The sequence below is a fragment of the Strongylocentrotus purpuratus genome, unplaced genomic scaffold (assembly GCF_000002235.5).
Source record: "Strongylocentrotus purpuratus isolate Spur 01 unplaced genomic scaffold, Spur_5.0 spur5_scaffold_11, whole genome shotgun sequence".
NCBI classification, from domain to species: Eukaryota; Metazoa; Echinodermata; class Echinoidea; order Camarodonta; family Strongylocentrotidae; genus Strongylocentrotus; species Strongylocentrotus purpuratus.
The window spans coordinates 10,226,894-10,253,133 of NW_022145596.1; the positions used below are offsets into that span (position 1 = coordinate 10,226,894).

Below are 26,240 nucleotides of genomic sequence, written 5' to 3' on the forward strand. Positions count from 1 at the left end.
AAAAATATATAGGGAAGAACATATAATAGGCCTATATATGCCTAATCAATTGAAACAAGTTGAATTAAATCAAATCAAATCAAATTCAGTTTGATTGAATTAAATAAAATAAAAATGTATATAACACACACATATCAATATATAATACGGGGGCGGGAGCACGAACTGGAATATTCCAGTTCAGTGGGGGGGGGGGGGGGGGGGGGGGGAGGCATGGTTAGTCCAATGAGTATGAGAAGAGGGAAGCTAGCATAGGGGAAGGGTTTTGAGGTAGTGTTTAGATTAATGAAAATTCGTAACTTATATTTTAATATTATGTAGAGCAGTAGAGGTGAACATGGGAGCATAATTGTAAGGAGTATACACGTATATTCAGTTTTATTCTGAAAAAAAGCAATGCTTGTTATAGTTTTTGATGATGAAATAACTGTGTAACAATAATACGAATAATAGAAGCGGTATTTTGTATTAGGTAATTAATATACATTGTGAAATTATGATTATTATTATGTTTATTATTATATAACATTATGTTGTATTAATTTATTGATCAAAAGCTTTGCTTCTATAACCTTCTATAATTATGTTAAATGCGAAAAATAAAATTAATGAATACAAAAAAGGAGTAGGGGCGTGTTGATGAATTCTCTCTCTCTCTCTCTCTCTCTCCCTCCCCTTCTCTCTCTCTCTCTCTCTCTCCTTCCCCTTCTCTCTCTCTCTCTCTCTCTCTCTCACTCACTCTCTGATCTGTCTCTGCCTCTCCCCCTCTCTCTGTCTCTCTCTCTTTCTATTCTATATAGTTTCTTTCATCGCCTTTTGTCAAATGAATTTACGCTTTTAATTCCTTTCAAGTGGCCTGGGGCATGCCTTTCAACAGAATTTGTAAAAAATAAAGAGGTAATTAATGATTGAGCTTAGAGTGATATCATTCATTTTATCGTAGGGAAATGTAATGTAATCGCTCAGTTACAAGTAGCTCTACCAATCAGAGATCACTAATGAGTGCGCAGTATTAGGCTGCTAACTTCTACCAAAGACATGTTTGTTTCTGCTTGAAAAGTGGTGATGGTGTCACCGGGAATTTCGTGAAGCCAATATAAAATGGAAAGCAAAATGTTGGAGAAGGAACGATGTACCAGTAGAACTGTTGATTGTTCATCCCGCTTAGATGTTATCAGGAAGCATCTTGCTACAAATGCTGGCGGAGCATCATGTCCAATATCACTTCAAGTTCAAGATTGTAGAGCATCAAGCAGGATTGGATCATCAGAGACAAAGGTGCATCACTCTCGTCTGGGTTTCATGTTCACTGTTTCCTCTTTGAATTAAAGAAAGTCTGTGCCATTTAAAATACCATATAAAATACCATATAAAACCATGTTGTATTTGAACTGTTACATGTTTGTTATGATGAATCTAGTCATTTAATGGTATTAAACAATAAGCATTCATTCTTAATCTTAATTCATGTTTAACATTAAAATTAAATGGTAACTTTAATTTCTTACAGAAATAGATTTATTTTGCCGCTTGTAGTTGTATTCACTCATTTACCTAGGCTAAGGCTAACCTGGTCAGAGTTGCTGATGCTGGCTAGCAGGACTAGGCTGCAGGACCCACATGTTTATTTGTCATGTACCCAGACCTAGTATTATCTAGAGTCTAGGCAATTAATGCCAATATGGAATGTCATAGTCATATACTCTTAAATAATCCTGAAAGATTGTTCATAATATTATATTATTAGATTAATATTACGACTTAATAGTCATCCGTTTCAATGTCTTCTCTTGATTCTCTTTCTTTTGTTTTATCATATATGAGCATTCATTGCGAATTGCCATTTATATTTTTAATCTAATGTTAGCATAAATGTATTATTTTTACCAAAATTGATTTTTAATGTTATGCTTTGTATCAATCTCTTGTAAATTCAATTTGTTTCAGCCTCTAGGTGCTATGAATGTACATTTTTTTTTTATCAATAAACCATATCAAATCAAACCAAATCAAATAATACAACCCCAGCTTACTCATAAGTCATATTCAAATGTTCGTACTTCGTAGAATAAAAGGATAAGTTAAATCACTGTTTCTTTTTTTTCTCTCTCTCTCCTTCTTTTACCCAGGTGCTGAACAATGATGTGGAATTGATGCCACCATGCAGTGGTCAAGAGAGGGCGTATTCCACTCTTCTAACTCCGCAAGCCATCAGATTTGTTGCTGACATGGTCATTGAGTTTGACAACAAGGTTGATCAGGTCAGATCTTCTTCCTTTATCCATTCTCCTGTGTCTTGCTTTTGGGGTTTGGTTTTATTTAGGAATTTTATTTTCTTTACCAATGATTTCCTTTTTCAAAAGGATTTATTTCCAAAAGGATTTATTCCAAGTTATCTCATATTTGGTGTGACAGGTTAACAATTCAGTGACAAGAAAACTATTTTTTTCCCCCTTCTTCTTCTTCTTTTTCTTTTAGGTGCAATTTTGGTTTTGGGGGAAATCCAAGTCAATTAATAATATCAAATAGCAAAAACATTAAAAAAAAACATTATATGCAGGGGAAAAAGGAAAGCAGACAGGGACATTAATACAAGTAGGACTAATTTAATATTAGGTATATATCATGATTGCCTAATTTCTAATGAATGGGTACACTATAACCATCATGGTATACTTTAGACCTATTCATTGGAATTTTAATTTGATGACAGATCTTGAGAGAGAGGATACAGAGGAAGTTAGAGTTGGATGCAACCAATGCACAGCCGGACTTCAGAACTGACACACTGCACATCCAGCAGGGGACTTGGACTGTGGACCCTGTTCCTAGACGCCTTGTCAACAGACATGTGGACCTTGGTGATGTGTCTCCTGCGAACATCCAACATTTCACAAGGTCCTTACAGTCTTCTGCTCAAGGCATTCAGGTAAAAATCAAATAAAAGGTGTAAATATACCACTAGTTATAATTTATATTATTGATTGATCAAAATATTGCATCTGTATTGGGGGGGGGGGGGGTCATATTCGATACACAAATTCTAGCATTCAGAATAAAACTTGTGTGATTAAACTTACACTGAGTAATCCAAAAGTAGAACAGTAGGCTGAAACTTGGTAATACTTGAGAAATGAAATTGTTGGTTTAGAAATACTGCGATTCCTTAACTTTGATTTTGCATCGGAAATTAAGGATTGCAAAGAATATGGTTAACAGATGATTTGTTATAAACAGAAATTCATTAGAAGCAATTACATGACATGCAATTCAAAAAATCTAATCATATCTAATCATATGTCAATTTAATAATTGAGAATGTTAAATGGATTTTGTTTTAGACTGACTTTGATGACGGTCACTGTCCAACAAGGCGCACACAGATTGAAGGGCTTTACAACGTGTACAGAGCAGTGCACAACCAGATACCTGGCGTACCTCCCATTCAACATGCACCCATACTGATGCTTAGACCTAGAGCATGGAATATGGTAGAACACAACATGATAGTGAGTTCAGATTCCCAGCCCTATCTTTATTATTACACATTTATTTCAGGATAGGATACTTCTGAGTCATAAATTAATGTATAAATGTCTTCTTCAGAGTTCTGTGCTTTTATGTGATGACATTTCAGGATTATGATGTAATTGTATAAATAATGATTGTTTTAGCCCATTCAACATCTTCAAGTTAACAAAAAATAGATGCAGTTGAGAAGAAAAAAAAAATTAGATATAGATCGTTGATGCATGAGATAAATGAAACACAAAATGGATTCCAAATAATTACCCTTGCTCACAAATATGCATGAACTTTGAATTATGAAGTCTTAAATCTTCAGCCACGTTTAGATATTATAAGTATGTATTTTGTATGTTCTTTGGTTGTCCATGATTCTGATCAGTACTACAACTTTGTTCATAATTCATCATACTTGTCGAATCTCCTCATCACACTGTCTTTATTATGTATGAAATGTATTTTCCACACATTTCTACAGGTGAATGGGAAAGAAGTTCCAGGTCCTTTGTTTGACTTTGCTCTCCTCATGTTCCACAATGCAAAGATTCTGTTGGATAGAGAGAGTGGGCCATTCTTCTATTTGTCAAAGGTAGTTTAATCATGTATAATGTATGACAACAATTTCTGCATCATTGATGTTTAGGGCAAGCATTATTAGGTAAATTTTGGTTTAGATAATTTGTTCCAGCTATCCCCTTATTTGTTTCACCAAGTTACATATTATTGAATTACATTTCATGTTATTTCTATTGTTATGCTTCAAGAATAAAACTTGGCGATTACTAAAAAATACATTGACTATTCAAGCCAAAGCACTGAAAGGATTTTTTAATAAAGTGTCAATGTAGTGTATTGAGGAAGCAAGATGGTTTCATAGCTAATCTATCTAGACCACCTTGGTTAATTGTGAATCATGAATATTATTTTTTTTATTTTTCATGTTGTCAAACATTTAGAGCTCATTCATTTCTGCACATTACTGTTTACATGGCTCTCATAACATGGGATCATAAGTCATTTTTCATTTTCCATGATTTTATTTTTGGTTTTCTTGCAATTCATTACAGATTGAAGGATACCGAGAAGCCAGACTGTGGGACAAGATATTTACATGGGCTGAGGTGAAGGTGAGAAATGAAGTGATATGCAAGAGGCAACTTCACTGTTGAAGACACAATCAGACTTTAAGTAATATAATAATGATAACAATAATAATAGTGGGTATAGTGTCATGTCTTACAAAGACTTACGATTGATCTCTTATGTACATTAATGCGATTGATATCAACTCTTTGTAAGACGGGGCCCTGGTCAGTGCTCCTCAATTATTACCCCGGTTTCAGCATGGCTACCATTGTGGCGCTCTAGCATCTCAAGGAATTGTACTTGTGAACTTACCAGTGGCCTTTGATAAGCTCAAGTCCGTTATCGAATTGAGCAATATATTTGACAGCACTCCGACGCAATACGAACATAATTCCCATCTTGCTACTACTTTTGTACAATAGCACCTCTTTTTTTCTCTCTTCCCTTCTCATGCTTTTAGCTTGGTCTTCCCCTAGGTTGTGTGAAAGCAACAGTACTCATTGAGAATATCCTAGCAGCCTTTGAAATGCATGAGATCTTGTATGAGCTTAGGAAGCATTCGGCAGGGCTTAACTGTGGCCTTTGGGACTACTCTGCCTCTTTTGTCAATAAATTTGGTGAGTTGTGGTGTTTGGCATTAGGGGTCACACTAATGTTTCCCAATCCCTTGGAGGCAATGTTATTGGAATATTAGATATAGGATTATTATGTTTGGTCTCAACAAATGTAAAATGTAAAATCCATTACCTAGTTTAACAGTATGGTTCCTCGTAGAGGTGTCGTGGACGAGTGGATATGTCACCGGACTGTGGATCACAAGGTCCGCAGTTCAAGTCCCACCACGGCACTAATGTCCTTTGGCAAGACATTGATCTACATTTGCCACTCTCCACCCAGGTGTTAAATGGGTACCCGGTAGGATGCAAAAGCTAATGTGCTTAGATAGATTAGCAAGTGTGCGCTTGTAAAAATGATGCACTGGCTTGAATGCTCCCCAGGGAGTGGAGAATGTGAATACATTGTGTGTGGGTAAGCCTGAATCCTATGACCGGGGTAATAATATGATTGCAGGGCCCTCAGGGAGAACAGTATGAATACTGATGAGGCTACCCTGGGTAAACTAGACATATTCTTTATTAATCCAAATATTACACCGGAAAATCTTATGCTATTGTTATAACAAATCCTCTTATCCTCAGAATTCTCTATAATCTGTTCCAAAAGCTTGACCCTGCAGTGATTTAATTGGTCTTGCTCTCTGTTCTAGGTCATAGGCCTGATTTTGTTCTACCAGATCGTCACAAGTATGTGAACATGGAGAGGCACTTCTTGAAGAGCTACCTGGTCTTGACGATAAAGACCTGTCATCAACGAGGCTGCCATGCTACAGGGGGCATGAGCGCTCTCTTGCTGCCATCTAAGAAAGGCCCAGAGTACAGTACAGGAGTGGAGAAAGCATGCAGGTGAGACACTGTTGTATTTGTGTATAACTACAGCAAGGATACAGATAAAGTAGTTAAGAGGCCTTTCCAAAAAGATTTTACAATATAGATTCCTTCCTATAGGGAGACAATGAGTGATTTAAAGTTTAATAAACACTAACACCAGCCCTAAACACCGAAATGGAAATCGGCCGGCTACAAGGCTTTGATCTGAATATCGTCCGGTAGCTATAATGTTATCGATTTTCCAAAAATGTCGTCTGCTGAACTAACCTTTGTGGCTGCATTGTGTTAAATTTGTTTACGTACAAATTTCCTATTCACTAACACTAGCCCTAGGGATTAAGCAAATGTTGATTTCCAGTTTGGTGTTAGGGTTAAACTATTGATATTGATATTGGTATCGGGCTCTTAATTTCATCAGAAATTTTTTAGCCCGATTTAAGAGCTCTTGAGTCTTGACTGCTCTAAACACTAACACTTACACCCAACTTGAAATCCCTCAATATGAGTAAGCATCCAAAGATGGTGGCTTCTATGGCGAGTTGTTTTTGTTGATATTGTATGGTATTATGATTTTTCTATATTGATCTGTTATGTCATTATTTCAGAGCTAAACTGAGCGAAATCAAGGCTGGTGTGGATGGTTTCATGGTGTATGACATTGGACTGCTACAGCCCATGCAACAGGTACAAGTTTATAGCAGTCTTTAAAATTTATGCTTTAAAAGGCATCGTTTAACAATGTTAAATCTAAGATTCACGGCCCTACGTCTTATTAGTGTCTCTGATATGGTGTAATATTGAAGCCCTAAAAAAATTGTGCTTTAAAATGATCAAGAAGTGCGTCAAAAAATTAAAAATCTTTGAGTGACCGGTTTTACCATACTCGTTTTCCCCAATAAAGTGTAGTGTTATGAAAACCGTTAGGAAAACGCAAAATGAAATTTCGATTTCCAATCATAAATATTGTGATAATCAGACAGGCGATCGGCTTGTAAAATTCATGGGGTTCCTAGACTGACCTAAAGGTTTATAATTATCATTGCAGCATGAGCTAAATCCAAGATTTTGTTTCAGAATCTGAGACAAAATTACCCAATCCCTTTAAATATAATAGATATGTCATGAAGGATATGTATTTAATCCTTTTGGTTTCAACAATCCAAAAGCCAGTGATACATCCTACATTGCTTTGTTTACAAGGATATTTCTCTCTCTAAGATGACATTGCTGATGTTAATTGTTCTTTTTCTTTTGCTCAAAGGATGGAATTTTAAATATAATGTTTGTCGCAACATATCACCAATGATGTTGGCCTTTCCATATACTTCCATTTACAAATACCTACTATAAAGCTACTACCAACTAATAACTCACAAATATGTTGCATAATGAAGCATGCAACAGCTTTGTCATAGCAGGTACTTTTGCATTGATTACTTTATGAAATGGGCCCATGTGATGATATTTATTACAAAACTAAAGGTAACCATACTTTTATGCCAGGTCTGATTTGAAAGTTGTCTAGATAACATTTTATTCTGTATCATGCTATGCAGGTATGGGCCAAATTTGCCCCTTCTCCCAACCAGCTTGCTGTTCTGAGGTCGGAAGTCAAAGTTCAAGCCAGAGACCTACTTCTCATGCCATCAGTAAGTCAGCAATAACAGAAATTGTATTTAAATACAATCAAATACTTCTTTCCCTCCGTCATTGTAGTGTTGAATGATGAACGATAGTATTGTGCAGGCTGTCATTTTTTGAAGTTTTATTTTTGTATTATAAATCAAGTTTGTGTTTAAAATGTATATCAAGAGACACAATTTCTTCAGTCTTATCCAAGAGACTATGTAATATAAGGTTGATGCCTTTTCCATGGGCACCTATATTTAGAACTTAAGAAGGGCAAAACAATGGTCAGACCTCGACAATGAAATACCACAACTTAGTGATATGTCACTCTTTACTTTGTTATCATTTCACTTGATATTTGAACAACTAACTGATAATTAAACTCATCATTTACTCATGAACATGCTATTTTTCAATTTGATAGTTGTTTCTTTGTTTCTTCATATCCACACAGGGAGGGGTCACATTGAGTGGACTGAAGACTAACATTGCTGTGGGAGTTCTCTTTATAGACTCTTGGCTTATTGGTGAGATTATCAACTTCTCTCTTCCTTTTTCATACTTTCAACATCTTTCTTTCCCCATATTGGTTTGTTGATCTAGTCCAGAAATATAATTTGTTGGCTCTTAGGTACACACATCTTCTTCCTTTATCAATTATTACCTCCTCCCTCTTTCTCTCTCTTTGTCGCTCTCAGAGAATTTCTCTTGTCGTCTGACCTTACATTCATTATTTTCTAGTCTCTTTTTCTAATCTTAATCAGCCTACTATTCCTAGGATTTATGGTAAAGTAAAGTCTTTTGGTTATAAATAAAAGAGAATGATTATCATATGTTTCTCTCCTTCAGGAAGAGGTCACTTTCCCCATGCTGGTTCAGTGGAAGACTCAGCTACAGCTGAAATATCAAGATCACAGGTCAGTAGTATGTCTCTAGCACTTATATAAGGGAGAAAAGCTGAGACCAATTGTCACTAAAATGAGTAACCAGAGAGCCACTCCTCCCTCCTTCCTTCCCCCTCCCACTAAGTAGTTATCCTTTTCTACCTAGAGGGACCCACTCCCTCCCATCTTAGCAATTTTTCGTGAACAAAATTGGGTATGGATGAAGACAGTCTAAATTTTCAAAGCATACAGGACATGCTTGTAGACAGTGTACATATTCATTAATCATCCATTTCACTAAAAACTAGTAACCTCTCAACTTACATGTATAAAATCATAATTATTGTGCAAATATTGTGAATCACCCCTTTAAGGGTCCTACAAGTGGTTGACACCACCCTCAGTGTTCTCTTCTGTCATACCAACATTTCAGATATCAACTTGCTCTAAATCCATAATCGTTTTTCTCATTCATCAGGTTTGGCAGTGGATACGCCACGGGACTTGCCTCGAAGACAACAAGCAACCTGTCACTAGGCAGCTCGTCATTGAACTCACCCAAGCCTTCCTTGCCGATGCGACAGGTGCTTCCTGCTCTGGTCATGGGGATGCTACCAAGAGATTGAGGGTGTCTGCAAACATCTTCTTGCAGCTTGTCATGAAGAGAGACTTCCCAGAATTTATCACAACGTATCTGAACCTAACAGACGCTTTCCTGTCAAGTCCCTGGAACATGTAAAGAAATCCCTTCCGATATAGAGTAGTACACAAATGATTTATTTTAATATAACTCTTCATGTCGGTGCATCCCATTCAGGGCACAGGGTCCTACCAAGCAATCTTCCTGCATGTACAGCTCGTCTTAAAGATAGACTTCCCATATTTAATCGCAACGTATCTAATTTTAACTGATTTAAAAGTTGGGTTGCAACGACCGTAAGTGTCGACAGGAACACCTCTCACTTCCTTATACTGATAATCATGATGATATCATTTTCAGTTGACTTTCGTGACCCATCAGAATAAATGTGTTCTCATTGGAAGAAATTTCTTGCTCGACTTGATGATGATCAAAATACATTCTGATACCACTATCGACTACAACTAAAACAAAACCAGTAATATCAAATGGGAATTAACGTGTTGAAAATTAGTGCTTTAAAATTTTCCAATACAAAATAAAAGGTAAATCACAATTTAAGAAAATTGTGACTTACACTGAATTTAGATTGTCAAAATATATGTTATTAATATGTTATATATGTATTAAAGTATTTGAAACTTCAGTATTCATTTCCTATAGAAGATATTCCTCTTTTATCATTGTATTTTTAAAAATTTACTTTCATTTAATGACTTATTTGTTGGTCTCCATGTTATGAAAAGATTGTTGTTAACATTTTGTTCAATTTATGCTTCATTATCTTTAGTATAATAAACAGAGTCTTGTTCAATAATTTTTTTTCTTCAAAATTGTTTTATGAATGAGTTGTGTTGTTAAAACATTTGTGATGTAAGAATTTTGAATCATGAAAGAAATAAGATTATTCTATTTTGGGTAATGATATGAATCTACTGAAATGAAAATAAATTTCAATAAGAATAATGAACTGTCATGCCCTTATTATTTTTGTCATTTTGAGAGTTCAGTAGTAATGTCTATAGAATTGAAATGGATTTGTTTTATACCCAAGAATTTAAAACATATTCTAGAATTCAATTCACCCTCAACAAAAAATTCTTAATCACAAGTAAAAACACATGTCATCAAAATCAACCCTTACCTGTTCTCTCTCTTCTCTCTCTCTCTCTCTCTCTCCCTCTCTCCCTCTCTGTTTCTATAATACTAAATGTACTATAAAGCTATATATAATAAAGCACATTGCAGGAATTCATTGAATCTTTTAAAGCATGTAAACATTGCACAAGTTCATACATTCATGAATGTCATGGAATATGATTTTATTGACACTGATTCAGACGTAATTATTATAAATTTTACATAACATTTTCTTTGTCTCAATTATGGCTTTACTAACTATAGAAAAGAAAACTACATGTGCAGAAATGAAACTTTACCATCATTAGTTTCAAAGAGTGGTCAATTGAACTACACACTGATGTAAAGTATGCAATGTAGGCCTACCTTTTTTAATGGTCATTAGCAAGAACTTCAGATATTTCCAGTTATAAATTATCAAATGTTGAAATCGTGTCCAAAAAAGGAAGAAATCCTTAATGATATTTTTTCACAGTCGCATGATCAAAGGTATACAAAAAATAAAGGAGAATAGAAATGCTCTACTTTTTATGGTAACAAAATGGACACTTCACAAGGAAATCAAACACCTTCAAAAGAAGTTCAAAATCAATACATATTGAACGTAGTACTGGAAATAATTTCTGCGAATAAGTATAAAATCAATACCATTTTAAAAGGCAATCGTCTCTCTATATACATTCTTTATACAATTCATAAAATACGCCTGTTAACATTTGTGCAATTGACAGCATAGAAGGAGGAAAACAAGAATAAAGATAAAAACATGATTATAATAAATTGCCAAAAGAAATAAAATACAAAAAGATTTGAACATATTAAGTGTCGATGTAGAATACTAGTAAACGGAAATTGATATTTCAAAGTAAAGAGCTCACAATGCTCAATAATTTTGTTGGTGTTGTTGTAAAAGTGTAAAAAGAGAACATGGGGAGAACATGCAAGGAAAATTTTGAACAGGATGCTAGTCTAATACTAGAAGCACAACCTACATGTATCATTTAAATAGAAGCATTTCATGAACATAATATTCGAGAAAAGCACAAATTACTTTCCAACCATGATGGTAATATCTCTTTTTCTTCGTACAAAGATTGCTCAAGACTTTTCACTGCTTCACCTCTATGTGTCTTGAAAAAAGACACCTTACAATGTCAAATAACATTTAAATATAGCCCATCACTCTTCTTCATGTCTTGATTATTTTTTTGTTTAACTCCTACTGATTCAAACAGTGAGGGAGGGAGGCAGGGAGGGAGATAATGATAATGCTTAACATACATTAATAACTTGACAGTATACAGGTACATGTATAAACAACTTCAAATTGCACATTGTGTAACAATGTATTCCCTTGCAATAATAAATATCTCACACAAGTAAAGATCATAAAGCAGGAAACTTTGTTTTTATAGCACTGTGGTATAAAAGTTAAATATCTATTCACTATATGGAGTGTGCTCTGTCATTCTGTCTTGCCTCCCTGGCTAGACTGTACCTAATTCTGAAGTCTGTCTTGTCAATATATTACTCTACAAGTAATATATTTACTTGTCATTTTGTCACATTCAAACTTAACAATCATCGGTATTCAATTTCAAAGTTTTGAGATTTTCTACATTCAACAAATATGCATTCTACACACACGCATCTGCATTAAAAAAATGACACTCAAGAAAATTGCTAAATAACATACAAGTGAGGCACTTGGGAATGAAATAGAACAATCTCTTATATGAATGCTCTGTTTTTACTTTCTAAAAGAACTCCCAACAAATCCACTTTAAAAGCAACTAAGCATGAATAAATTGCAATATCTATTTTTTCAATTTAAAAAAATGATGACTTTTCAATACAAAATTTCAGGTATATGCTAAATTTCATCATTGGGCCAACACAATTAAACATTTATTTTGCTCTTTCTCTTTACTTTACTCTTAAACTTTTTTGTTTGTTTATTTGGTTTTATGAGATGCAAAACTATACCCTGCCTGAAGTCTATTAAAAAAGTTGGTGAACAAGTTATCATATTAACAGTATCGCATCAAGTTATCATATTAACAGGTGATTTGAGTGGAATCATAATAAAGTTAATTCATGAATTAAACCAAAAAGTTTTGGAATGGTCAGAAACATGAGTGGCATTATCCACCTCACTCAACACTAATATGTCACACAGACATACAGATTTATCAGCATTTTGTTTTGGTAACTTGCATTTGTTTTTTGGACTCTCTTCTTGTCTTGGATGAAAGTGAGTCAGAGCAAGCAACTTTGTAAAATGCAGAATTAAACACAAAGTGGAAGCATGAAATATATGGCTTTAGACAATTCTAAACTTGTGAATTATGTGCTAATTCCTCCTATAACACTTTGAAGTATAAACATTATTGCATTTGTATATTAAAAAATAGGTTCACATGAGAATAATCTCAAATATACCTGTCCTTTATATGCTGATCTCTAAATAAAGTGGCCTCTAAATTGCAACTCTAAGAGCCTCGTTCAGATCTGCTGCAATAAATAATAAAAACAATTTTGTATCAGACTATTAGTAAATGTATGCAAATCAGGATTTAAAAAAAATAGCTGGTGCAACCTAGGACCCTATGCATACACTGTGATCTACATGTATGTGGTATGATATACACATCTGTGACAAAAATAGAGCAAATGTCATTTGATTATGCCACAACACTTTCCAAGATGATGTACAGCAGCATAGGGTGTATATCTGAATGAGGCGTCATTAATGCTCAGTATCAGTAGACACACCCACACAGACACTTGACACTCTCTCATACTTTCCTAGTCAGACCTCTCGGTTAGCTAAGTGACATGTACCATCACAGATAGTGGTCATCTCTATCCATGATGTTATTGTAGAAGACACATTTCTGGGTCAAACCTTTTCAAGTCCTGTCTTTGATGGTGCAGCTACTTCTTCTCCCTCCATGAAGTCCTCCTATAAAGATGTGAAAAAATATTGATATTTAATACTCTTTGTTAAAAATAGATGAACTTAATTAGAGTTTCGCTTGGAGTCTATTTAAAGGTATTCTTGAAAAGTGATAAGAACCCCATTATTACCCCAAAGTAATGGATTGTTTGTCTTAAAAAAAAAATTCAAAGACAGAAAGAGTAACATATGAACCATTATGAAGTAAATCTTTTCCTTGCTGGTGGTTCCATGTATGAACATTTAAATTTTTCGAGGGGGGGGGGGGGGTTCAATCAATGTTATTTTAATGTGCTTAGATAATTTGATTAAATAAAGGTAATATATATTGTTAATAAAATATGAAGACTTTAACAAAGAGACTTAATAACAGAGATCATAATTTTTCTTAATAGATGAATGTTTACAATTGAAGAAAATTTGATTCTTTTTTTTGTTGTTTCTGGTCTTGCTGTTGTCTTTGTTTTTTGTTGTTGGGGGAGGGGTGTTCCTTTTTGTGTGTGTTGAGTCTGACTTGTTTTTATATTTATCAGGGCCTACAGCAGGTATATTCTCTGGTATACTTACCAAGTCATAAATGACCTTTAGAATCAACGAACAGCTTGGACATGTTGCAACTTCTTCCCCATCACTAAGAGCTTCCTATTGGGAAGAAGGAGGAGGAGGAGGAGAAGAAGAATAAAAAAAAAATGCATATTGTAATAACGTAATATATGCATTATTTTCAAAAAAAGATTCACATCTTCAATTATGAAGCTACTCAAAACTATTTTTTTGTTTTCATATTTTCTTTAAAAATAAATACAAATTTCTAGATCTAAATACAAAAACAAAATGATGAGACTAGCGACTAAAGAAATAACATGAACAGTCTGAGAAGTCTGGAATGTAAAGACCAAGGACAAGTATAAGAAAAATTGAACCTGATAAGTACATGGATATGGCCATGTGAGGACTTCCGTATGCATTATGCGGCAGTACCGAAAGTCCGAAACCACCGACGCCCGGTCCGCGTCCAAATTCGGCCTTCGCTTCGGATATTTGCCATTTTGCCGGAATTGGGGATTATCTGTACATGAATTGTGTTTATTTTTAAAGAAAGTATAATTAATAATCCCACTCAACACATAATTAAAGTGAAAGTTGGGAGAAAAAAATGACATAAAATTTCGGTTCATTTCATGTAACAACTAACATTCGTGTCCATATGCATGTGCATTGATAGTAACAAAAAATACATCGCCAAATAGAGCATATGGGACTGAACAAAAATGGTACAAAAATAAAGCCTTCATTTACCTTCGTTATCTCAAATCTGTCACCACACGGACAAGGATAGTGATATATTTCCGTTTCTTCGTCATATTCAAAGTCTTCTATTTCCACTTCGTCGTGAAATACCGTCATTTATTACCAAAATATGATTGATTCTTTCTGGGGAAAAAAATCACGTCGAAATTCTGGAATCTAGCAGCTCAAGTTTGCTTTCGATTTAATACTATGGTATCTTTCAAAAAGCTTTCACACTTTAATCTGTGGACCGTGGGTCAGTGACTGGTCGTGAATTTAAAAGATTCCATTTAGATTCTGCATTATTAAACCTTTGGGATTCATTACACTATTTCTGCTATGCCAGATATTGGGTATCATATATATCTTCATAATTAAATTTGACTGGGATTGGTATGGGTTAACCAATGATCATCGCCTATAATATAAACAACGGACCAGAAACAGAAACCAACAAAGATCCCAGTGATTTCTAGAAAAATATTATATACAATGTATATTGCATGTTTTAAACTCTTTTCTCGCAACTGCCTTCAGATCGAGGATTGTGAGCATGAGTCTGCAAGTTTGGGTCCCAATTAAGTTGGACATATTCAGGGAATCCCATATGCCCTGTACATTAAATGATATTTCTCGGCCTTGGGAGGGGTTGAAGAGTTGAGCAACTGATATTCTTCACAGTATTTTTTTCAGGAGTAGGTCTACTGTTAATGGAAGTGGGGGTAGGCCTGCATGGGGGATATTTTTATTACATAAAAATATTTGTATATAATCAGGCGCGGATCCAGGATTTTCCAATAGGGGGGGCCGGAAATTTCAAAATTGCGCAGACCGGTTTTTTTCAAGGTCATATTAGAAGCACCATACCGGTACAACTTTTGACATTTTCATCGGGGGGGGGGGGGGGGGGGGGGGGCTATGGCCTCTTTCCCGAAAAAGTAATTTTCTGGTTTCACAATTCGGCTAGTGAGCGAAGCGAGCGAGCAACAATTTGAGCATAATATTGTGAAAGTGTTATTTATCACCAAAATAAACGAGAAAAGATATCAAAAAACTCATATCACTCCCCTCCCCCCCCCCCCCCCATTACGCGCGAAGCGCGGAAGCTTTGCCCTTTCATTAATTATTAGAGAAAGAAGACGATTTGTTTTACCGTTCTCGACTCGTATTCCTTGTCTGAATTCAGTTTTCCCCCTCCCGCGCGAAGCGCGGAAGCTTTGACGTTTCATTAAATTATTAGAGAAAGAAGACTTTTCGTTGTACCGTTCTAGACTCTTAATCCTTGTCTGAATTCAGTTTTCCCCCTCCCGCGCAAAGCGCGGAAGCTTTGACGTTTCATTAAATTATTAGAGAAAGAAGACGATTTGTTGTACCATTCTCGACTAGAATTCCTTGTCTGAATTCAGTTTTCCCTCACCCGCGCAAAGCGCGGAAGCTTTGACCTTTTATAGTTTAAATTGAAATTATTAGAGAAAGGTAATTCGTTGTACCATTCTAGACTCTTGATCCTTGTCTGAATTCAGTTTCTCCCTTTGAAGCTTTGACGTTTCATTAAATTATTAGAGAAGGAAGACGATTTGTTGTTCCGTTCTAGACTCTTAATCCTTGTCTGAATTCAGTTTTCCCCCTCCCGCGCAAAGCGAGGAAGCTTTGACGTTTCATTAAATTATTAGAGAAGGAAGACGGTTTGTTGTACCATTTTCGACTCGTATTCCTTGTCTGAATTCAGTTTTCCCCCTCTCGCGCGAAGCGCGGAAGCTTTGACGTTTCATTAAATTATAAGAGAAGGAACACGATTTGTTGTACCATTCTCGACTCGTATTCCTTGTCTGAATTCCCCCCCCCCTCCCGCCCAAAGCGCGGAAGCTTTGAACTTTTATAGGTTAAATTGAAATTATTAGAGAAAAAAGATGATTCGTTGTACCGTTCTAGACTCCTAATCCTTGTCTGAAATCAGTTTTCAGGAAGCTTTGACGTTTCATTAAATTATTAGAGAAAGAAGACGATTCGTTGTAACATTCTCGACTCTTAATCCTTGTTAGAATGCAGTTCCCCCCCCCCTCCCGCGCGAAACGTGGAAGCTTTGACGTTTCATTAAATTATTAGAGAAAGAAGACGATTCGTTGTACAATTCTCGACTCTTAATCCTTGTATGAATTCAATTTCCTCCCGCCCGCGCAAAGCGCGGAAGCTTTGACCTTTCATTAATTATTAGAGAAAGAAGATTTGTTGTACCATTCTCGACTCTTATAACTTGACTGAATTCAGCCACCCTCCCCCCCCCCGCCCTTCCGCGCGAATCACGTTGACGTTTCATTAAATTATTATAGAAAGAAGACGATTCGTTGTTCCATTCTCGACTCTAAATCCTTGTATGAATTCAGTTTTTCCCGGCCCGCGCGTAGCGCGTAAACTTCTGACGTTTCATTAAACTATTAGACAAAGAAGACGATTCGTTTTACCATTCTCGACTCCCAATCCTTGTCTGAATTCAGTTGCCCCCTCCCGAGCGATGCGCGAAAGCTTTGACATTTCATTAAATTATTAGAGAAAGAAGACGATTCGTTGTACCGTTTTCGACTTGTCAGAATTTTCAAAAATGTTTCTTTGTCTGCTCCTTTTTCGTCCTATGTCATCTTACTGCCCCTACCGCCCTGGCTACGTGCCTGCTTTAAAGGGGAAATGAAACAATCAGGATTGTGATGGCACACAATTAGGTTAGTAGAAATGAAATGGAAAAAAGATCTATTACACCAACCATGGATAAATCACGGCCGGGAGCGTCACAATTTTGTGTTATCGGGCGAGGGCCGCGGCCGGCCGGGGCGTAGCGACCAAGCGAGATTTTGCAATGTTGAATGCTGAAATTATGCATTCTAGAAAATCCCTGAGCCCAATATATACCTTCTTTCCGCTATATTTCTTTCTAGCTATATTTCTAAATTTCCTGGGGGACGTGTCCCCCTATCGGGCCCAGGATTGCCGCCCCTGTCCATGATTACTACCAACATGAGTTCAAATACAAGCACAAGCGAGTTGGTATGAGCTGAATTCAAATGAAGGGCAATATAAGAGTTGTGAAGCGGCCCTACCGTTAATCTAAAATTTGACTGTTGAGTATATAACTTGTGCCCTTTTAAATTTCTCACTTAAGAGTGATGACCTTTGTAGCGCAGGGGCTGTTCTTAACGTTTAACTTTGAATCCGCGGCTCGAGATTTTATGCGGCCGGCCCGGCCCCCCTCTATTCAATAATTTCGTTATCTTTTCTCTTCTCTTTTCTTTTCTCTTCTTTTTTTCTTTCTCTCCTCCTTTCTTTTCTCTTCTCCTTTTTTTTTCTCCTCTTCTCCTTTCTTTTTTCTCTTCCCTTTTCCCTCTTTTTTCCCTCTTTTTTTCTCTTCCTTTTTTTTGCGCCGCCAATAGGGGGGGCCGCGGCCGTTTCGGCCCCCCCCCTGGATCCGCCACTGTATAATGACTCATGCTGGGAAGCAGCTAGGCCCTCTGGGCCTATAAATCAAGCCGATTTCTCACGGAGTGGGGAGTGGGCAGGGGAGCAAAACTTATTTCCCAGCTGCACTGGGCGTCAATAAATACAGATGGCTGGATTGAGAAGGCTGTCAAATGTCAGTTTTATTAAAAAATTCTTTGTACCAGACGAGTAATTTATGTTTTAATAGAGGCTATTATTGCTTTGAATAGTTTGACATATACATCGATCCCTGACACGCTTGACTGCAGGCCCTTGTCCATGAATTAGGCATTTTGAATGACTATTCAAATTATAATGTAAGCAGACAATTATGCTTTATTTGTAATCTCTTGCATTTTAAGTCATTCAAGCATCTAAATTCTAACGTCAACGATTAAAAATGCAATTATAGCTAATTTATTTTGTAATTGTTTGCTAATTATGTTGTTTTTCTGTCTCGATCCTCAACATTATTTTGAATGTGGGGCCTTAAATAGGTCCTCCGGTTTGCTGATGATCTTTTATTTCTTATAAAATAAGATAATCGGGTCCTGCCAGGCATGTGAGGAACCTATATAATTTTACTCCCGTCATTCTGTCAGCTAGGAAATAAAAATACGTATAAATTAAACAAGTTTCAAAGTTGGAAGTTACAAACTGCCGCATTTTCCAATTGCTATTTGTCTCTTGTAATAACCATTTCATAGCCTTTCGACAACAAAGGGAAAGTTAAAGCTTCTATTTTCACAAACGAAATCACCTTTAAACTTTAAATTTTTAATTTAATCCAGCGAAAAGGCAGCAAATCTGCAATTAAACGATGTCAGAGTACACATCTGTGAAAGTTGGAAAGCTTAAATTAAAGGGAAGCTCTGATCGTAAATCGTAAGTGTCATTTGATTTTTGCTGCTGCAGCATGCAGCGCGGAGCGGAGCGAAGCCCCGTTCTCATTCGGGCCGCTGCGCTGGCGAGGGTCAGCATCAGCGGCGCTGATTCTAACCAAATCGTAGTCTAGACTACCTAGTCGTAATTCGGAAGAATATCGATTTCGGAAGTCTATTATTGTGAGATTGCCGGTAATCGTCGCACTTCCAAATTCGAAATGTATGCGCTTCTTCCTGATTTTGAGTGTTGACACAAATAACAAGTAACATTAACAACAAACCATGGCCATGCAAACAGTGTAGTGTCAGTTGTCAATGACAATGTCATGACCACTGCACTGAAATGATGACTGTGCATCAATGCAATGCTCAATTCAATTTCATGTTCAACTACTTCACCCATATTCCCTTATTATATGACCAGATATGTTGTTAATTATGTTGATTATTACTACATTAGGGTCTACTTTAAGTCTTTGTGATTAATATTATTAACTTAATTGAGTCCTAAGACTTAAATTACATTTATGATTTATTTAGTGATTTACATTGTCAACAACTTAAATCAAAGTTTATCAGACATAGACAGTTAGATAGAGTTAGAGCCGAGGTACGTACGTGCGTACTAACCGGACGTACTGCCTTACTGATACAGTGTAGATCTACTACTAAAATAAATAGTACTGCTACTACTACCTACGTGTGTGTATTTACAGACGTGTAACAATCAGATCTGATTATTTACACTAGATCTAATTCTAACTTGGATCTAATCGTTACTACCTTTTCTTTTACAGAACTCACATTTGATTATAACTTTTTGTCTCATAGTCGTATCTATGTCTTTGATTGATTTCTGAATTATATTCATCCAATCTCCAGAAGTTCAAAGAAGCACAAGAAGAAGCGAAAGAGAGAACATGAAGAAGGAGGGCAGGCTAGTAGCGAGAAAACAAAAGATGCAGAGGAACATGGTGAATAAATTCTTCTTATTTATGAAGTAAAAAAATGTTAAAAGGGTAAAATTGGAAAATGAAACTGTATTTTTTGTAAAATTCATTCTTGCTAACCAATGTGTCATATTGCCAAATCACTTTTGAAGCTCATCATAAATGCCCTCTGCAAAAATGAAATTGAGTCGTGTATATACAATTGTATGTTTAATTATTCACAAGTTCATACCGGTATTCTTTTGAATAGATTGATCTGTTCCCTCAGAAGATGATGCTGTATGTTGTTTGATCATTTACATGATTCTTTTCAGTCTTGTACTATTTCGCTTTACAATTACAATATACATGTCAGTGGTTATTGGTCAAAATAATAAAGTCATCCCTGTATCGTTTGTGTTTTTAAAGTTTATGCAATTCATCTTTATTGTGTCCTTTTATCTTGATATTCTCTCATTGATTTTGTTTATAGGTGGCTGGTGGGCGGTTACTGAATTCCGAAACATCAAGGGAAATGTTGCGATAGAAATGGGTCCAAAGACATTTCTCTTTTCAATGGACAATGGTCTCTTCACATTAGGAGCTCCTCACAAAACCGGTAAGTATGAACGGTAAAGTTAGAGATGTTGCTTCCCAATGAAAAGAAACAAATGCAATTCTTAAAATTTAACCTTTAAAAATGTTAGAAATACAATTATTTGATAGTTATAGAAATTATCAAACACAGTAGAGGTAGTATATAAGTCCTATTCAATGTCTTGATATATATTGTAAAGTTCTTCAACATATAAAACACGCAACTGATAAATGATTGATTGATTCAATATTCTCTTTTCATACAGCTTTTTCGATTCAACAGGGATGCCATTTTTTGTTTTATATGCTAGTGGTGTCCTAGTGCCTGGTATAATTTTTTTAGACTTTAGTGCTCAAAATATTTCTGTATCTCTTTTCAGACTCTCCCAATCCAAGTGATTTGAAAGACAAATGATTGACTGGCAATCATGTAGTTTACAAACCCATTTAATTGTTAATGGTGAAACAACAACATATCCTCATTATTAAAGGCTTTTAAAATTCCTCTTAAGTTTAGTAAGTGTATTGTCCACAAATATAAAGAGGTAAAATATATATATATATATATATATATATATATATATATATATATATATATATATATATATATATATATATATAGAGTTAGCATCTGGCTACTCGCATATTACAGTTAGTTTTTTTGTGACCCATATTAAATATTGCCTACAATGCCCACTTTACACCTTGGTTTCTTTGGATGGCTCTTCAGAAATCTGTTAACATTTAAAAGATGAACGTGGATCACTGTATTTCAATATCACTGTGAGTTTGTGACCCTTGTGCTGTACACGGCCTTTATTCTGTATGAGAGCTGTACAGCTTTGTGACGGTACAATCAACACAATCCATTCATGAAAGCATGATAATATCATTATTGAACTGAATTGAAATTGAAATTCACATTTTGTTCCTCTTCTCATTTCACTCCTCACAGCTGTTGAAGGCCCAGCACCCCCAGAGCAGATCACTGCCATCCCAATGTCCGATACTAAGATAGCCTTCAAGAGTGGCTATGGCAAGTTCCTCGGTGTGGATGATAAGAAGAGAGTGGTCGGCAGGTCGGATGCCATGGGACCAAGGGAACTCTTTGAACCCGTTTTTCAAGATGTAAGTATAATTATTATTTTCTTAAAGCCCCACTATACTACTTGCAGTTACTTGCGCCCTCTATATAGCAAACAATGCCTAATCGGTGCCTGTTGGTCCCCCATGATCACCTTTTTCTTACGTTATTTGAGAGCTTGCAGGAAGGTCGAATGGGCCCTGGCCAAACTAGTGCAGACAGGCTTTAAGAACTAATTCGGTGGTATTGAAAAGAAGGAACCTAAATTCAAATTGTTCAAAACAAAGAATTGAATCCCCAAATTGTTAAATGGGACCAAGCATTAAAAACAATAATTTGTGCATTATAACAAGACATTAAGTTATTCCCCAAGCTATATGAGATATTCAAATGGTTGACAATTAAAAAACCATCTAGTTGACCCATTATTGAAGCATACATGGAGTTCATATGCAGCAAATGTTAGCATGTCAATTTATTCATACCTGGTATTAAGTAGCATAAATAGTGCAGTTTGGGTATTTACACTCGTAATATCTCTTTACCAAAGTAATATTTTATGCTGGTATTTTGAGTATCGAACGTCATTGTGGAGTCCATAACATACAGAGCAAACTGAATATTTGGGGATTGGTGCACTTTTTTGTAATTAATGTTTTCTCTCTGCATTTTGTGATTAAGGGTAACCTTGCTATGCTGGCATACAATAACTGCTTTGTGTCATGCAATGATGAAGGTGAACTGATGGCGACAAGTACCAAGGCAGGACCTGATGAGATGATTGTAGTAAGTCAACTTTCATTTCCCCCAAAAAATAATTTTTGCATATTTCAAATCATCTTTTTAGCAAGAAGCAATTGCACACAAATTTATATACAATGTGCATTATTTGGGTTGGTTTTGTGGTGATGAATTGCATATAGTGCATTATTAAATGGTGCTGTAATGTGTTGCATAAAGCTGAGATCTAAGCTTCAAGAGTCAAAATATATTGCTGGGTCTCCAGCATCATGGATTTAAAAACACTAAAACAATCTCATCCAAAATGATAATGGTATATCCAAATACTAACGATTTTCTCTCGTGAACATTTCATTGAAGGTAAAACGTGAAAATCAACAATGAGCTTTTGATTTTGAACCAAACTCACATCATATCTATAAGTTTTCGAGAGCTCAAGACATAGATTTGGACTAGATTTGGACTAGATTTGGACTGAAGATGGTTAGTGTAGGGTGTCTTTAGCTTTTCAGTTTATATCCATCATGATATAAGTGTGTTTGAGTTTCATATGTCATATCACTTTTGAAAACAATGGCATTTGTGGTTCTACAAAAATATACATTTACAAATATTTACAAATTTTGTATTTTATATTTCTAGATAAGAAGTGATGAGCCTCTGGTGAAGAAGAAAAAAGATGATCTGCCTGAGGAAGGAAAAGGTGACCTCAGGGAATGTGAGGTCAGCTATGTGTAAGTCAGATCGATAAAATAGAAATTTGACATTAGATTTGACTTTTTTTTTTAAATCAGTGAAATAATATTCATTTGAAAGAGAAATTGCATTTCTTCCCCCTCCCCTCCCATTGTGCCCAAAACTCTTCATAATTATTTTTTCCATATTAATGCTCGCTATAGGTATGTGAACTAAGGAAATACTGGGAAAGAATTAACAAGGAAATTATGGTGTTGGTATAATCACAAATATACATATTTCTGCACTTTAGAAGAATTGTGATTATTACAAAATTGAGTGAGCTAGGAAATAAATCTCAAAAGGGAGCATGAGTTCAAAATGGTATATGAGCAAAATGTATGGAGATAATCCTTTTCTATACAAATTGTTTTCATTCATGTCCATTGTTTGCCTGAAGTACAAAGCCAATTTTCTGAATTTATCTGAATCTGAAATAATATGGCTCAACTCTCCTGGTGAAGTAAAAAATGAGTCAGAACATGTAATTAATATCATTGTAGAAGTCTAATTATTAAGGAACAAATATTAGTCCCATTACATGGAAGCAAAGATAATATGAAACTTTCCTTTAAACAACTTTCCACTCACTCTAAAAAATATCCATTTTTATTGCAGGAAGAAGTTTCAGAGTTTTCAGGATCACAGGATGATCATCAACGAAGGAGAGAGGACAGGTCTCTCAAATGCTAGGGAGAAGGGAAAGTTGCATGAAGCACTTCTAGACAGGTAAAGTAACTTTACTGATGTGATTGAAAGGAATTGAAAATGGTTTATTCATTTGTCGCTGCCATTTATTTTATGTAAATATTTCAGTAGATCTGCACATCGTCTTTTGGAGACAGAAGGGCATAAACTCATATACACAGAGTTAACGTCCTTTTGCTTTTGAACAGGTGACATGATTTTTTTATGCCTCCGTTACGAAGTAGCCGGAGGCATTATGTTTTCGGGTTGTCCGTCCGTCTGTCCGTCCGTACGTCTGTACGTACGTCTGTACGTACGTCCCGTTCTCGTGATCACGTTATCTGAAGAACGGATCAATGGATTCCTACCAAACTTTGGTCTTGTATGTATCTTGTAGAGTCGATGAACTGATTAGATTTTGGGGTCACGAGGTCAAAGGTCAAAGGTCACAGGGCTCATTATGTATGCAAAACGGCTCGTGATCGCGTTATCTGAAGAACCGATAGGTGGATTCCTGCCAAACTTTGGTCATGTATGTATCTTGCAGAGCCAATGAACTGATTAGATTTTGGGGTCACGAGGTCAAAGGTCAAAGGTCACAGGGCTCATTATGTATGCAAAAACAGCTTGTGATCGCGTTATCTCAAGAACCGATTGATGGATTCCTGCCAAACTTAGGTCATGTATGTTACTTGCAGAGCCGATGAACTTATTAGATTTTGGGTAACGAGGTCAAAGGTCAAAGGTCACAGCGCCCATTATGTATGCAAAAACAGCTTGTGATCGCGTTATCATTAGAACAGATTGATGGATTCCTGCCAAACTTAGATCATTTATGTATCTTGCAGAGCCAATGAACTGTGTAGATTCTTGGTTCATAAGGTCCAAGGTCATGGGCTCATTATGTATGCAAAAATAGCTTGTGAACGCATTCTCATTAGAACTGACAGATGGATTACTATTTAACTCTGGATATGAGTAGATATTAGGATCATGAGGTCAAAGTTCAAAGGGTCATATATGTATATGAGAAATTGTTTGTAATCACGATATTCTGAGAACCTGTTAATGGATTACAATTGAACTTGAATTTGAAAATTTTCTTCTGTTTTGGTTTGTAAAATTGCTCTATGACGGAGGCATCATTTTCGACTGCGCGCAGTCGAATTCCATCTAGTTTTTAAATCATTCATTTAAAGGTAAAGACCAGTATTGGAAACGCCCCAATTTCAAAAAATGATCAACCTTTTCTGATCGATTCCACAATGTTTCTTTTACAATGCAATCGCATGACCATAACTGGTCTGTACCTTTAATCATACACTTTTTTTTTTTTTTTTTTTTTGTAGTTCACAGATGCCAAATGTGATATTGAGTGTCTTATCTTTGCTTTCATTTTTTTTACCATAGATCTATATGATTTATTCACATTCAGTACTTGTTTTTTGTAATGTGGAGATAATTTTTTTTAAATTAATTTATTTATTCTTTATTCATGTAGGAGAGAGAAGATGAAAGCTGACCGATACTGCAAATGACCCATGCTGTCTGGTGTACTCCACTGTTGCAATCTACCTGTCTGGTCCCAACCCCGTAGGTGAGACCTGGACCGGAATGCTGAACTATTCCCAGTGGTCCAGCTGATGTATGCTTGGCTCAAGGAATCATGAACTATATCCGATTAGTCTTGAAAAATCTGCTCTGGTGTGCAGAGTATTAAATTTTAAGCATGTACACTCTTGGAAAGGACCCTTTCTGATAGATGGGTCAATTTATTGTGTCTCGGCCTAGATTTCATTAAACTTGTACATGTGCTTTTTGAATACTTTTCACTTATAGACGTCATTAAAATGTTATCATATCATTTTCCCTCTCTCTACTCTATGTAGTCATAGAGTGATATATATTTTAATTTTTTTTTTTTTAAATCAACATTTTATTGTGTGAAGTTGTTGCCCCAGGGGGGTGTTTCATAAAGCTGTTCGTAAAGTTACGCGTGACTTTACGAATGACTTAAATATGAAAAGCCAAATGGGATGCTCAATCATTTTTAACTGCATCAACTCAAGTTGGACTGTTCAGATGTATATTAATATTCTTATTATAACAAACATTTTTAATGCAAAGTATATATTTTTGCCATAATTTAATTGAGGTTATTGGAAATATAGTCACACTTTGTTAAAACATCAGAAAAAACTTTGGGCATCCTATCTGGCACTTCATATTCAAGTGGTTCGTAAAGTCATGCGTAACTTTACGAACAGCTTTATGAAACACCCCCCAGATTGATGAAGAAAGAAGAAAATACAGGTATATGTGAAATATTGTGTAGGTATGACAATTAAACTTGTTTATATTTTTATACTCAAAAGAGAATGATTGTAAATTTGTTTGATTACATGACATGGATCAAATTAGATGTCCCTTAATATTTGAACCCTCCTTCTATGTTCAGACTCCTTTTTACTATGAAAAATATATATTTATGTGATATTCACTCAAAGAGAAGAC

The 26,240-nt window shown here is 35.6% G+C and overlaps 2 protein-coding genes across 2 annotated transcripts; both read left to right on the forward strand.

The window, feature by feature from the left end:
• Positions 1-1,026: 1,026 nt before the first annotated feature.
• On the forward strand, positions 1,027-10,029 carry LOC583078 (malate synthase, glyoxysomal). Its single transcript, XM_030980602.1, has 13 exons — positions 1,027-1,278; positions 2,130-2,261; positions 2,714-2,929; positions 3,342-3,509; positions 4,004-4,114; positions 4,593-4,652; positions 5,072-5,228; positions 5,879-6,074; positions 6,665-6,743; positions 7,616-7,708; positions 8,143-8,215; positions 8,538-8,605; positions 9,051-10,029. Exons 1-13 carry the CDS (start codon positions 1,102-1,104, stop codon positions 9,309-9,311), a joined length of 1,791 nt encoding a protein of 596 aa, XP_030836462.1. The 5' UTR covers positions 1,027-1,101; the 3' UTR covers positions 9,312-10,029.
• Positions 10,030-18,753: 8,724 nt separating this feature from the next.
• Positions 18,754-25,513, forward strand: LOC589065 (protein FRG1). The gene is made up of 8 exons (XM_030980603.1): positions 18,754-18,954; positions 19,836-19,927; positions 20,376-20,501; positions 21,435-21,607; positions 22,245-22,349; positions 22,947-23,038; positions 23,658-23,768; positions 25,228-25,513. The coding sequence occupies exons 1-8, from the start codon at positions 18,890-18,892 to the stop codon at positions 25,262-25,264; spliced, it is 801 nt and encodes a 266-aa protein (XP_030836463.1). The 5' UTR covers positions 18,754-18,889; the 3' UTR covers positions 25,265-25,513.
• Positions 25,514-26,240: the final 727 nt, after the last annotated feature.